We start from the raw sequence: 13,632 nt of genomic DNA, 5'->3' as shown, positions 1-13,632 counted from the left end.
GCACATTCTGCAATTATCCTTAATTTATGAGACTGAGTGTGCATTAAATGAGATGTCTCACCGGATTTCTCGAAAATATCTTGTGCACTTGTAACATTACAGGACATATTGGGACATATTGAAGTATTCGATACTGTAGACTTTTAGGGGATGTCGATACAGATATGCAAAATGTAAAGGGAAACTTTGGTGATGTTTAAATATTGTACTGTGTCAATATTAGGACATTTTGCAGAGAAAGAACAAAAATAGAATTAATGTAAATATATATTAGTGTTAGTAACCTATTTTCATTCAATTTTGTAATTATATTTCATTTTGTAAAAGAAAGACTCGCTGTTTGCTGTAGCTCTGATTAATTGTATAAATTATCAGTTTTGAGCTAAATTATTTCGTATAATATGGACAAGATACTTTTAAAAACTCACCAGCTAAAGAGAAAGTCTGTAAATGAACGTTTAATGCACACTTCTGGAACTTTCTATGGAGAAATTCTATATTATGATCGCAAAAATACAAAAACTTGTGAAAACTGTTTCATGGCCTAGTTTCGAAAGACGATTTGTATCAAGAAATATTGCTAAAAAGATTTATTTACGTTTTGAAACAAGATTTAAATCATTTTACATATAAATAGTTGTTCTAAATCACTCAAGAAATATCCAGAATCAAATGTCAAGATATTTCTGGAAACATCGGTACAAATCTGGTGAAGGTTATCCAGAAGCTGGTAGAAAAATGTTATAAAATCTATTTGGAAATTATGCTTGTAAGAATTTATATGTACTGATCCTTTTACTTACTTTAACCTGTACTAAAATTCTGTAATGTCTAATTTAGTTTTAAGTCGTGAATTGCTATCGTATTGTAAACAAAACATTGTCAAAGACTCTCATTGTTTGGAAAGATATTAATACACCTAGGAGCTGTCAGTTGCCAGTTCGGATATGCAGTGCGGTTAGCTCTGAGAGTCAGTTGTTGAGTCTGTGAAGTCTGTCAGTTCTGTTTTGTAAATAAACGTCTGTAATGAAGAATTACTTGTTGTCGTCAATACGAACTCAAGACCTTTTGCACGAAGCAGACACCTCGTAATGCAACGTTTTGATTTGGTTGAGGAAGCTGGGATCGCTATAAGTGCAAACAAATTGAAGTGGAACGTTTCAATTTGGTGCTGAGGAGCTGAAATGTTATACACTGTATACAGTTACTCACCTGATATGGGCACGCCTATGGCGATCGGAATGGCCTGAGAGCACTGCACAAAGCCCCAGGTGCGAGCAAAATTGCGTGCCCGGACGCGCTCGTACGTGTACATCTTGAGCGAGTAGTGGTAGCCGCCGCAGAAGATGCCGTAGATCCAGGCGAAGAGCACGTATCCGTGGTAGCTGCCGCGCACCGTGGTCAGCGCCAGAATGGACAGCCCGCAGATGAAGACGGCGGCCTGGCAGAGGTACTGGCGCGCGATGCGGCACTCGACCGAGTCTCGCACCACCAGCAGCCCGAAGGCGGCGCAGCCCAGCGCCCACGCCAGCCCCAGGTACGTCTGCAGCAGCACCGCCGTCTCGCCCAGGCCCTCCTCCTCCACCTGGTGCGCCTGCGCACACACCACTCGCCTAAGCTTCTACACTCAACCAAAACGCGCTTACACACGAAAGAGAAAAAAATTACACGATCATACACTACTGGCCATTAAAATTGCTACACCACGAAGATGACGTGCCGGCCGCGGTGGTCTCGCGGTTCTAGGCGCGCAGTCCGGAGCCGTGCGACTGCTACGGTCGCAGGTTCGAATCCTGCCTCGGGCATGGATGAGTGTGATGTCCTTAGGTTAGTTAGGTTTAAGTAGTTCTAAGTTCTAGGGGACTAATGACCAGAGCAGTTGAGTCCCATAGTGCTCAGAGCCATTTGAACCATTTGAAGATGACGTGCTACAGAAGCGAAATTTCACCGTCAGGAAGAAGATGTGATGTGCAAGTGAGTAGCTTTTCAGAGCATTCACACAAGGTTGGCGCCGGTGGCGACACATACAACGTGCTGACATGAAGAAAGTTTCCAACCGATTTCTCATGCACAAACAGCAGTTGACCGGCGTTGCCTGGTGAAACGTTGTTGTGATGCCTCGTGTAAGGAGGAGAAATGCGTACCATCACGTTTCCGACTTTGATAAAGATCGGATTGTAGCCTATTGCTATTGCGGTTTATCGTATCGCGACATTGTTGCTCGTGTTCGTCGAGATCCAATGACTGTTAGCAGAATATGGAATCGATGGGTTCAGGAGGGTAATGCGGAGCGCCGGTATGCATCCCAACGGCCTCATATCACTAGCAGTCGAGATGACAGGCATCTTATCCGCATGGCTGTAACGGATCGTGCAGCCACCTCTCGATCCCTGAGTAAACAGATGGGGACGTTTGCAAGACAATAACGATCTGCACGAACAGCTCGACGACGTTTGCAGCAGCACGGACTATCAGCTCGTAGACCATGGCAGCAGTTACCCTTGACGCTGCACCACAGACAGGAGCGCCTGCGATGGTTTACTCAACGACGAACCTGGATGCACGAATGGCAAAACGTCATTTTTTCGGATGAATCCAGGTTCAGTTTACAGCATCATGACGATCGCATCCGTGTTTGGCGACATCGCGGTGAACGCACATTGGACGTGTGTATTCGTCATCGCCATAGTGTCATATCGCCCGCCATGATGGTATGGGTTGCCATTGGTTACACGTCTCGGTCACCTCTTGTTCGCACTGAGGGCACTTTGAACAATAGACGTTACATTTCAGATGTTTTACGACCCGTGGCACTACCCTTCATTCGATCCCTGGGAATCCCTACATTTCAGTAGGATAATGCACTACCGCATGTTGCAGGTCCTGCACGGGCCTTTCTGGATACAGAAAATGTTCGACTGCTGTGCTGGCCAACACATTCTCCAGATCTCTCACCAACTGAAAACGTCTGGTCAATGGTGGCCGAGCAACTGGCTCGTCACAATACGCCAATCAGTACTCTTGATGAACTGTGGTATCGTGTTGAAGCTGCATGGGCAGCTGTACCTGTACACGGCACCGTAGCTCTGTTTCACTCAATGCCTAAGCGTATCAGGACCATTATTACGGTCAGAGGTGGTTGTTCTGGGTACTGATTTCTCTGATTTCACTCAAATTGCGTGAAAATGTAATCACATATTAGTTCTAGAATAATATATTTGTCCAATGAATACCCGTTTATTATCTGTATTTCTTCTAGATGTAGCAATTTTAATGGCCAGTAGTGTAAATAGGTGGACGAATCATGAAACAATTTAAAAGATCCCTCTATATTCACAATCTCTCGCAATTCTTATACTACCTTGCACCATGTACACAACAACATGTACACTGACTGACAAAAAAGTGAAGCACCCAGAAGACGTGGCCGGCTGTCAATGTAATAACGTACACATACACACTATCGACGTGTATGTAAAAGATCAGAGTTGAAATACCCTGTGAAAGGTAAAACGGCAACTCGAGTGCATTAGTGTTGTTGGTGTTTAAGGCTGTTAGCAGGCCTGGTAGGGTATATAACGGCGTGAACAGCGTCAGACGTTGAGTGATCACAGTGAAGGACACGAAGATGAGGTGCGCACGCATGAGACAGCATTATCGGCACCTGACAGAGCTTAAGAGGGGCCTCATTGTGGGTCTTCATTTGGCCGGTAGTTGATTCGTCGAGTAATCAAATTTGTAGAGCATTCACATGTGACAGTGGCTTGATATTGCGCTGCATGGAAATGTGATCGATCAGGTCTAATCACCACAAGGGAGGAACGCCGTATTGATTTCCACGCGCATCGTAACCACTTTACATTTGTCTCTGTTGTGCGAGGACAAGTAATGGACTCTCTGCAACATATTTACCTCGACTTCAATTGCATTTATGCAGCGTAAAAGTTACGCACTGTTATTCATTATGTTTCTTAAATCTTACCAAAACTTCCTTTGTAGCTGTTTGCATAATTCGATCTTAATGTTATTTTGTCTGGAATGCAGTGACTGTCCTTGCGGGAATTTTGACCGGTACTTAAACACGACCTGTTCGTTTATCTGGATGGCTGGTGTGCAGTCCTAAAGTATCGACTGCACACCGACCAGCGCAGCGGCACGAAACGGCATCGAGAAGGCGCTGACGCTGACCCGCTCGCCAACGGGCAGCGCCACGCCTCTAGGAAGACAGACTTCACTGCCCCGTGTCAACGGTGATTTAAACAGCGACCCATAGCTGGTCGACCTCAGTTCTGTCACAGACTTCGAAAGCATCAGCCTGCGTTTTTCGGTTAGTAACAGATTGACGGTGAATTTGCGCATAGGAAGTACAACACCATAAGTAATGGTACCCTTCTTTGTGGAAATAAAGTGTTCATTTAATCTTTAAGTATTTTGTACAGATGATTTTGGACTGATGCCACCGGCCATCACAACTTCTCTCCTTCCTTATTTGTATCGATACTCACTCCAGCGGTAGCCGACACAACATTTGGGGACTAGAATTCCAGAACTAACGCTCTTTGCCGCTCCGCCACAACGCGTCACTAATATTTCTCTCTTTTCTTTCAGAGGCGCATTGCTACTAATTGTGTTCGTTCTTTTGCCTTGCTTCTACTTATAATGTGTTGCGGCGCTCCTCTCATTCAAATGGCTCAAATGGCTCTGAGCACTATGGGACTCAAAACATCTGAGGTCATCAGTCCCTTAGAACTTAGAACCACTTAAACCTAACCAACCTAAGGACAGCACACACATCCATGCCCGAGGCAGGATTCGAAGCTGCGACCGTGGTGCCTAGAACCACTAGGCCACAGCAGCCGGCTGCTCCTCTGATTAAAATAGCTTCTAACGCACCTCCTATACCACCTGCGCCTGTGGTTGCTTCTTGCTTTGATATAATGCAGTTTATTAAATTTCAGGACCAACAAATGTAGCAGTTGATAACGTCAGTCCAGCAGCTCATTAATGCAAAAGCCGCTGCTGCATCAACTCAGCCACAACAGCCAGCCACATCCAGGGCAGTGCCTCTGTGCATTCCACTCTTTTGAGCTTTCGATGACCAACATGAGAAACGGAACGAGTACTACGTTCCGTTCAACGCTCATTGTGCTACATATCAAGTGCAAGTACTGTGAAACCTCCTTATTTCTTGTCAACGGCCGCTACAGGAGTTTACCACCTCGCCCATAAGTTATTCCCGACTAGTAGGCCGGAGTTACTAGCTTTCGATGAGTTAGTTTCTGCCCTCATTATGTATTAGAAGAATTAGATACAGGTTGCTGCAGCCCGTTACAAGTTCTCGCGATTGTGGAAAAAGCCAGATCAGACTTACCATCAGTGGGTCATGGAACGTCAGGGTTTTACACGAGAGTATCGTTTTCAGTGTAGCTGTGGACAGTATTTTATTGACGCAATGATTCCTGATGCAATTACGTACAGTGTGCCAGACAGTAGGATTCGTGAACAATTTCTCAAACATTGATCCAACTTTGCAAGAAGTGTTACAAATTACTGAACACCAGGACTCGTGTGATAGTGCCGTGGAAAAATTTGAGGCACATTCCATTTACAGTGCAACGTGAAGTGACAAACAGGTACGGCCTTGCGACCGACCACTGCATGCAAATAGTCGACCACACCGTGGCCGGAGTAAGCAAGTGGCAGCGCGTGTGTCTGCTGTGAAATCGTGTCCCATCAGATTTTCCACCCATAACCGATAATATTGCCCTTCGCGGAACGAGCCTTTATTTGTTTGTGGAAACCCAGGCCATCTACAGTCTGTGTCCTCGCAACAGAAAAGGAACTCTACCTACGTTCGCTCTTGTAAGCGCGGATCACTTTCTCACTCTGTGAATGTAGTTTGTTATAAACCAACTACCGGTCCCAGTATTGTCCGACTTCAGGATGTGCCTTCATCCCGCCTAAGTGCTATGCCATTACAAGCAAACAGACTGTTTGTGAACTTTGTCTTTGCTGGGCCTTGTATGCGTTTTTAGTTAGACACTGGTGCTTCCGTAACGTTTGTCTTCCGGACTCACACCTGATCAGTGACACTTACACTTTTGCATTCCGGAGAATATGAAAATATTTTTGGGTCAGGTTCATTTCATTTGTTTGGTTTTTGTATTCAGGACAACTTACTTTCTGTTTCTGCTTTCAACCCAAAAGATCTGTTTGTTTATCTGGATGCCTAGTCTGCAGTCCTAAAACATCGACTGGATACTGACCAGCGCATTACCATGAAACGGCATCAAGAAGGTGGTGACGCTGACTCGCTTTTTTTATTTTGTAATCTCATTTTGTTCGTTTTCGTTCGTTGCATCTGCTCGGAGCGGATGTCGCAAGACACCTGTTTCAGTTCGTCGTTGATCCATTAACTCAGTTTGTTTATTACAGAGGGCAGCTAACCCTCTGACCGAACACGCTGAGCTACCGTGCCGGCTTTTTTTATTGTTCGTTGCGTTTGGTCTGGGCGCACGTCACAAGACATCCGTTGATTCTTTGACTCAGTTTTTTTTTTATTACAGAGAGCACGCAACCCTCTGACCGAACACGCTGAGCTATCATGCCGGCTTCTTTCGTTCGTTGCATCTGCGTGGGGTTGACGTCGTAAGACATTCGTTTAAGTTCGTTGTTGATCGGTTAACTCAGTTTTTTGTTACGGAGGGCAGCTAACCCTCTGACCGAACACGCAGAGCTACCGTGCCGGCAAAAATCTCATTTTTTCTATAACGTTCGTTAACTTTCTTCGTGGCGGACTTTCGATGACCCTCTTTCAGGCTGTTCGTTGATCTGTTCACTCAGTTTTTTTTATTACAGGAGGTAGCTAACCCTCTGACCGAACACGCTGAGCTACCGTGCCGGCGACCCGCTCGTCAGTGGAAAGAGCGAGCAGCGCCACACCTTCAGGAAGACAAGAGTTCAGTGCCCTGTGTCGACGGTGGTTTAACCAGCGGCCCATAGCTGGTTGATCCCAGTTCTGTCTCAGACTTCGAGAGCATCAGCCTGCGTTTCGTGGTTAGTAATAGATTTTCAGTGAACTTGCACATAGGAGGCACAACTCGTTAAGTAATGGTTCCCTTCTTTGTAGAAATAAAGTGTTCATTTAATCTTCAAGTGTTTTGTACAGATGATTTGGGTTCTTGCACTGGCCATCACAACTTCTCTTTTCCTTATTTGTGTCGGTGGTGACTACCCAGTAGCTGACACAACAGCTGGAGCTATCCGTGAATCTTAGAAGGTAATTCTACAATCAAACCGTTGTAGATGCTTCCTCTTGATAGCCTATCATTCCTCTTGTAAGTTATTCACTCAATACTACTAGGACATGAACCACATTGTCCAGCTAACGTAACCATCTCTAGCAGTATGGACTCCTGCCAGACGTGCAGCAACAGAGTCAATTAGGTTAAATTCGGCGAGTTTGGTGGCCAAGGGAGTACGATAAACACATCCTGGTGCTCATTGAACCACGCACGTATACTGCGAGGTGTGTGACAAGTTGCATTGTTCTGCTGGTGGACGCCATCATGCTGAAGAAAAACGAACTTAACGTATGGGTGGAAATGGTCTCCAAGGATGGATACATACTTGCGTTGCTCCATTGCGTCTACCAAGATGACTAGATTATGCAGAGAATGCCATGAAAACATTCGCCAGACCATAACGTTCTATTCTGGTTTGGACACTTCCGGAGACTGTTGCAGGGCATTTCAGACATTTCACGCCGAACACGCCAACGGCCATTTGCCATCTGTAAAGACCATCCGTCGCCAATGAGGGACGTCCAGATGCGGTACTCCACTTTATTCGGCGTGGCGTATCAAGTACGCTGTGACTGGTCTTTGCTTGTTAATGAGACAATATTTTTCTACTATTTACGGACTATAGTTGCGATGGAATTTGTGACAAGTTAAAAATTTGTGCCGTATCGAGACTCGAACTCTGATTTCCGCCTTTTTCTGTGAGCATACAATAGCAGCAGTGATATCGCTGCGCTGCCCGTGGACCGATTTACAATTAAAACTTGTCACTTGCTTCCCAGCATAGCTTGTGTCTACTGCTGAATGGTTAAGACAATGAAAGAAAGGAGAGGATTAAGCCCATTCGATCGGCAGAAAGGCAACCGCCGCCGTCAATTTCCCGAACCAGCGAACAAGTCATATTTAACAACGTCTCATTTTCGCACTACATGAGACACTGTGGACAGTGTTACCATTTAACTTAGGACACTAATACATCGTCTTGACACAAGAAACTGTACGGCACAGTTACTTCTCTTATGGATCAAATTCTTGTGGAAAGCATCCTCGCCATCACCAAGACGTAAGACGGCTATCTCCACATCGATGTGGCCCACAATAGGCATACTGTTTACAGAGTTGGGTGTTAAACTTAACAAAATAAAAAAAGTCCAGTACATAACCCTCGCGTGAACCTGGTAACCATTTTTCTAGAGTTTCTTAGGACTAAGGCAAGATTTGACCAGTAACACGAAAGAAAGAGTGCTGAAATTTGTTAAGCCTCAAGAACCGTGAAGGACACGTTGCATCCACAAGCCGTTACATGACAACAAAATATTTTTATAGCCCATGAAAAAATAAAAAAAATTTAAATTATTGTAAAATAAAATTCCCGACGAACTGCGAGGTGCCAGTAAATTGTTGTCACTATATTTCGGCGTAGTGTTCTGACCATCTTCAGGTTTATATTGGTGGCAGTACACTGAGTTCTCCTATTTAAAACCGCACCGACGCATGTGAGGTGTGCCGAGTTCTCACTGCGCATGCGTTGATTACTTGAACGCATGCACTTCTGTAGTAAATCTGCGAGCTGCTGAAAGCGCTCTCCGTGGTGAAAACTAGCCTGCCCGATGTCAGATCGAACGCCTTCGCGCGGTAAAGTAGCAGAACGGCGTCGAATACGTAGAGCAGGAAGTTTTACTGTGACAACTAATAGCATTTTGGCGATACGCTGACGAAACTTTTATAGTTTGACCTCATGATTGAGACAGTTTCGGAGAATTCCTGCAACATGTGAATTCCATACACGAGAGTGATGGTATGCTTGAATATTCGGTGTTTCGAAAGAGCTGTATTTACAGTCTGCCAGGCTATGCAAAAAAATTAAAGGATCACTTCTTCGAAACCCCGTAATTGTCTCCCATTGCCGTGTATAAGTTTGAAATTAGGCTCAACAACGCCTACGACCTTCCTCTGTAATGGTGCGAAAGCATGTCCCCTTGTGAATTTACCCTTGGGGTCGGAGATACTTCAAGCAGCAAGGTATCGACACATAACAACAAAGGAGGCCCCAGCTCAGCTCAGAAGACCATGTGAGATGTAAGGTAGGTTAATGATGTCACACGTTAGGAAGGTTGCCACAACCCCCTTTGCTGCGTCCAGGTGTTATAGGAGCCGTAAGGCTGAATGGGCCGAATTTTCTGATAGGTACATTTCTGACGTGCTCAACAAAGCAGCGCGGTAGCACCGAAGTTGTTTAGGAACGGGCGGGGCTGGGGGGGGGGGGGGGGGTTCTTAGAGGGTTAGCGGGAGTCTGCCGTTTTATTCACGCTCATGCTAATGTTGCACCCCGCCTCCATCACGCCACAGGAGGGCGCGAAAAATGGGGGCTAAAAAGCATAAACACACTTTGCTGCTTCGGATCACGTTCAGATTTTGTCGAATGGTTTTGAATGGTCCCTATTGGTTCCACACTGTATACCGGGACAAAAACTGTGGTCGCATTACACTCCTGAGGGGTCAGATCAGGTTCAGTAGGGGGGGGGGGGGGGGGCAGCTCCACCATGTCTTTGGAGTAGGATTGAGACGCCCAGGGAGTGGCAGCAGTGTAGAACGTTGTCAAGAACGTCGTCTTGTTGCTCATCGCTCTGAGAACTGTCGTTTTCGAGCACGAAATGTGTGGGATTCGACGCCCCAACGGAAGAGGTGGTGTCATTGACGCCCTTTATGTCACCAACTGAGGCCTTTTCGTGTCGATTCTGAGCGGCGGCTTGTCAAAAGAAGGGGTGAAATGACGTTAAGAGGGGATGTTACGAACTTCCCATCATGTGCCACGTCCACAGTTGCGTTGATCAGAATTGTATCAAAACCTGGTGCCAATTTGACATCATGACTCCATCTTACAGAACACATGAACCATTTTTTTTATATGTTCCGACACCCTTGCATTTTGAAGTGTCGCCGAGCCCGCGGGTGACGTAGCAGCCCGACACGCTTTTGCACGTTTATAGAGCAAGGTTGTAGGTATCTTTGAGCCAAATTTCGAACTTAAGCGTTGGAATGGACGATAGATCCTCAGTATAGTTACCACCATTTGCCACAAACAATCGACGTTCTGAAGCTTCGATTGAATGAGCCCAAACTATCTCACACGCTAGTAAGACGCAAGCGGAAGTGGAACAGCTCCAAATTGTGTTCCTGAAAGATGTATATCATCTCAGAAAATAGCGTCACATGCATATAAACGACTGTAAAAGGAAGAAAATGTCCGGCCATTTGACCATCTTCTTCTGCGCGGATGCACAGTGTCCGAACTCTTACGGGTCGGCGCACACATTTTCAACTGTCGCCGTAGACTTATATCAACGCCTGTATGCACCTAGGGATATTCATTTCATTGTAAATGTGGATGAGGTGTTCAAGAGGATAGCCAGGTGCCATTTATTAGAAACTTTTCCTCGAAAATACGCAAGTACTTCGAAAGCGGAAGTTTAAAGTGACCTTTCGTCCTTCACCCAAAATATCGGCGCCGCTGGCATCGGTCAAAGACGACTTACAAGAAAATGTCACCTATTTTAAGGAGAAAAAGCACACTTACAAAATATTTGCCCCAGCAATCATTCCTGCGTGAAGTTTAGGCCATAATTCTGACAGGATGGAGTTATGAGCTGGAAGTACAGCTTTTAAACTTTTACGTGCACCGGTTGCTCGTCACTCGCTGCACCCTACTGCAGCTGCGTAATGCCTTAGTACGAAGTGCAGTCCAACGGAGTGACAACAAGTGTCCTATTCACGGGAAGTTGAAGACGAGGGAAGAGGAGGGAGCAGATGGACACTTCTTCTCACGTGTTTTGAAATCTTTTTCTATGACAGTGATGTTATTCTACCAAAAAGAAAAAGTAATATGAGCACGTAGTATGTCAACCTCACACACACGTACGTGTACTCTTATAAGGCTCGATCAAAAACTTTCCGTTTGAGAACGTTTTGCAGTGTATATGCAACGTAGCGCGACTTCGAAGCGGGTATATAAGCACCGACATGTAGAGACGAGATTCGTGTGGCATTCGTGTCATTCCGACATGCGTAAGGTAAATGCGAAGACGTAAACTACGAAAATGCTAGTATCAATTGCGTCTAGACAGGGCCAACATACTATTATTCTTTTCTCTTGGCTGCTGAAGGACAAACGTCGGTAGACACCAATCAGAGAATAAAGAATGTGTATGGGGCACTATGTCTGTCGAAAACTACCACTGCGATAAGAGGTGCTGCTGATTACTCCTCCTGATCTCTCCCCATGTGATTATCACGCCTTCTATCTCTCAAAAAAGGCCTTGAAGGGTCGACGGTTCCTGTCTTACGATGATGTGCAACAGGCACCTACGGCCAATTTCACGCATCAGGGTACGGTTGTCTTCAACCTGCTGCGTCGGTGTGATGAGTTCTTCAATGCTCACGACAATTTTGCCTGGTTGGCATACCGATTATGGACTGCGCGGCCTTCTAACGACAACTTTAGAATATACTTTAATAGCATTCTCGTATTGATGTTCTGCAGGTTTGTATAGGCCTCAAAATCTAAATTATTGAACCTAAGTAGCTGAACAATAATAATTACGAAATGAGGTTAATTATTTTCGATTTACAATTTAATCACGCGAATCACGTTGAAAAGTAGCGCATCTCCTGCAGATGTACTTCACTTTAACAGTGCCAGCTTTAAAAATCCAATAACAAAAAGAAAGCACATCAGCGATGTTAATAGTTATATAACATTACGTTGTTTCTTTAATGCCACACTACATTGCAATACACTGCATTTCTGAATCGCAACATCATATGTACAAAACAAAGAGATCTCTGGCACCGGCAGCAGAACAGAAACAGCGCCCTTTGATATAATGAACAATGTATGTTACCAATGTCAAAACAATATTTAACAAACCTCTCTCTTACTCCGCCATCCATATTACGCGCTGGATACTGGCGGCTGCAAGTGGGGCCGAGCGACTGAAAAACAACCGGTGCGAGCGAAAGTTTAAAATGTGTACTTTCAGAAGGTCGTACCTACGTACCATCAGAATTATGGTACATATTTTCACACGGAATCGATTGCTGTGGCTGATACCCTGACGTGTGCATTTTCCCTCAAGTCAAATGAGATAAAGTTCGTGATGTTTCCTTGTTAGAGTAGCATAGGGCAGGTATTTATAAGATTCGGTGTGCGTACGTCACATACTGCATTGGCCAAACGACGCGCACAGTTCAGAAGCGAACGTGGAACGCCAGCTATGTACTCGGCTCCTTTAACCCAGCAAATCTACTATCATAGAAAGCTATATTCCTACTGGTCGTTCGACGAAATACAATGCAACAAAATCTTTGGCCCATACTTCAAACTTCTGGAATTCCATTATCAATGAATAAGTAGAAATACGGCTGTCTGAGGCTCTTATCAAACGGGACGGCGGTTTAAAACTGGATTCTGCGTGGAATCTTGTCGTCGTAAAACTTCGCGCTCTGCCGTATTAGCGTGTGAAGACGTTCGATCTGACATAGATGAGATGAGTTTTGTCCGTTGAAGGCACTTACAGCAGCGCACAGGCTTGCAGTAGAAGCGCATGCGATCAAGCAACGCACTCGCATGCCGGCGTGGTTTTAAATGGGAGAACTCAGTGCCAATCTATAAGCCGGGAAAGTTTTAAATTTAACAGAAACATTATTATTTTTTATTTTAAGGAAAGTGCTTATTTCGCTCATTTGCCGTGGTGTATGTCCAGATCCAGAATAGTGGTTCTTGATGATCGTCGTTAGGAAGTGTCTAATGCTGGGCCTTGCGAAGTCTGTACTTGTACTTACGAGATAGAAGATGGGTGTGTTGATGCCAAAGGAGCTGATTCCGGTGGAGATGAGCAGGATGCGCACTGTTTTGCTGCGCAGCGTGCTGAAATCAAAGAACGGTGGTCGGTCGTCCACCTTGCTCTTGTCCTTGATTTTGCGCTTCTGGTTCTTGAGGTGGAGGATGGCCCTGCGCTGCGGGTGGTACAGCGACGCCGACCGGTAGAACGTGCCGAGGAAGAACGTGAGGAAGACGGCTCCCGTCACAGCCTGGAGCCCCAGCCGCCAGCCGATGGCACTGCCAAACATGGAAAGCACAAGGCTACACAAAAGACCTGTGGAATTTTCCACAGATTAATGTTCATTAAACGAAAAAGGGAATTTGAACAATCTTCTTCTCGATTGTGTATACACTGTTAATTTTCTAAAAATAATCGACAAGAAGCTTGACCGACTAACAACATAAATGCGTTCAATATTTTGTGACGGTCAATGACTGATTTATACTGCT

At 45.2% G+C, this 13,632-nt stretch overlaps 1 protein-coding gene across 1 annotated transcript in view; it reads right to left on the bottom strand.

Moving 5' to 3' along the window:
- LOC126298246 (monocarboxylate transporter 2-like) overlaps positions 1-13,632 on the bottom strand; it is a gene marked incomplete at its 5' end in the record, with an annotated part of 362,063 nt that overhangs the window by 42,140 nt on the left and 306,291 nt on the right. The window contains 2 exons of the mRNA XM_049989550.1: positions 1,213-1,594; positions 13,143-13,419. Coding sequence (XP_049845507.1) covers positions 1,213-1,594; positions 13,143-13,419 — 659 coding nt within the window. The remainder of the gene's footprint in view (positions 1-1,212; positions 1,595-13,142; positions 13,420-13,632) is intronic.

This window comes from Schistocerca gregaria, chromosome X (genome assembly GCF_023897955.1).
Source record: "Schistocerca gregaria isolate iqSchGreg1 chromosome X, iqSchGreg1.2, whole genome shotgun sequence".
Classification (NCBI taxonomy): Eukaryota; Metazoa; Arthropoda; class Insecta; order Orthoptera; family Acrididae; genus Schistocerca; species Schistocerca gregaria.
Note: the sequence above shows the minus strand (reverse complement) of the source record. Positions and strands in the feature narration are given on the sequence as shown.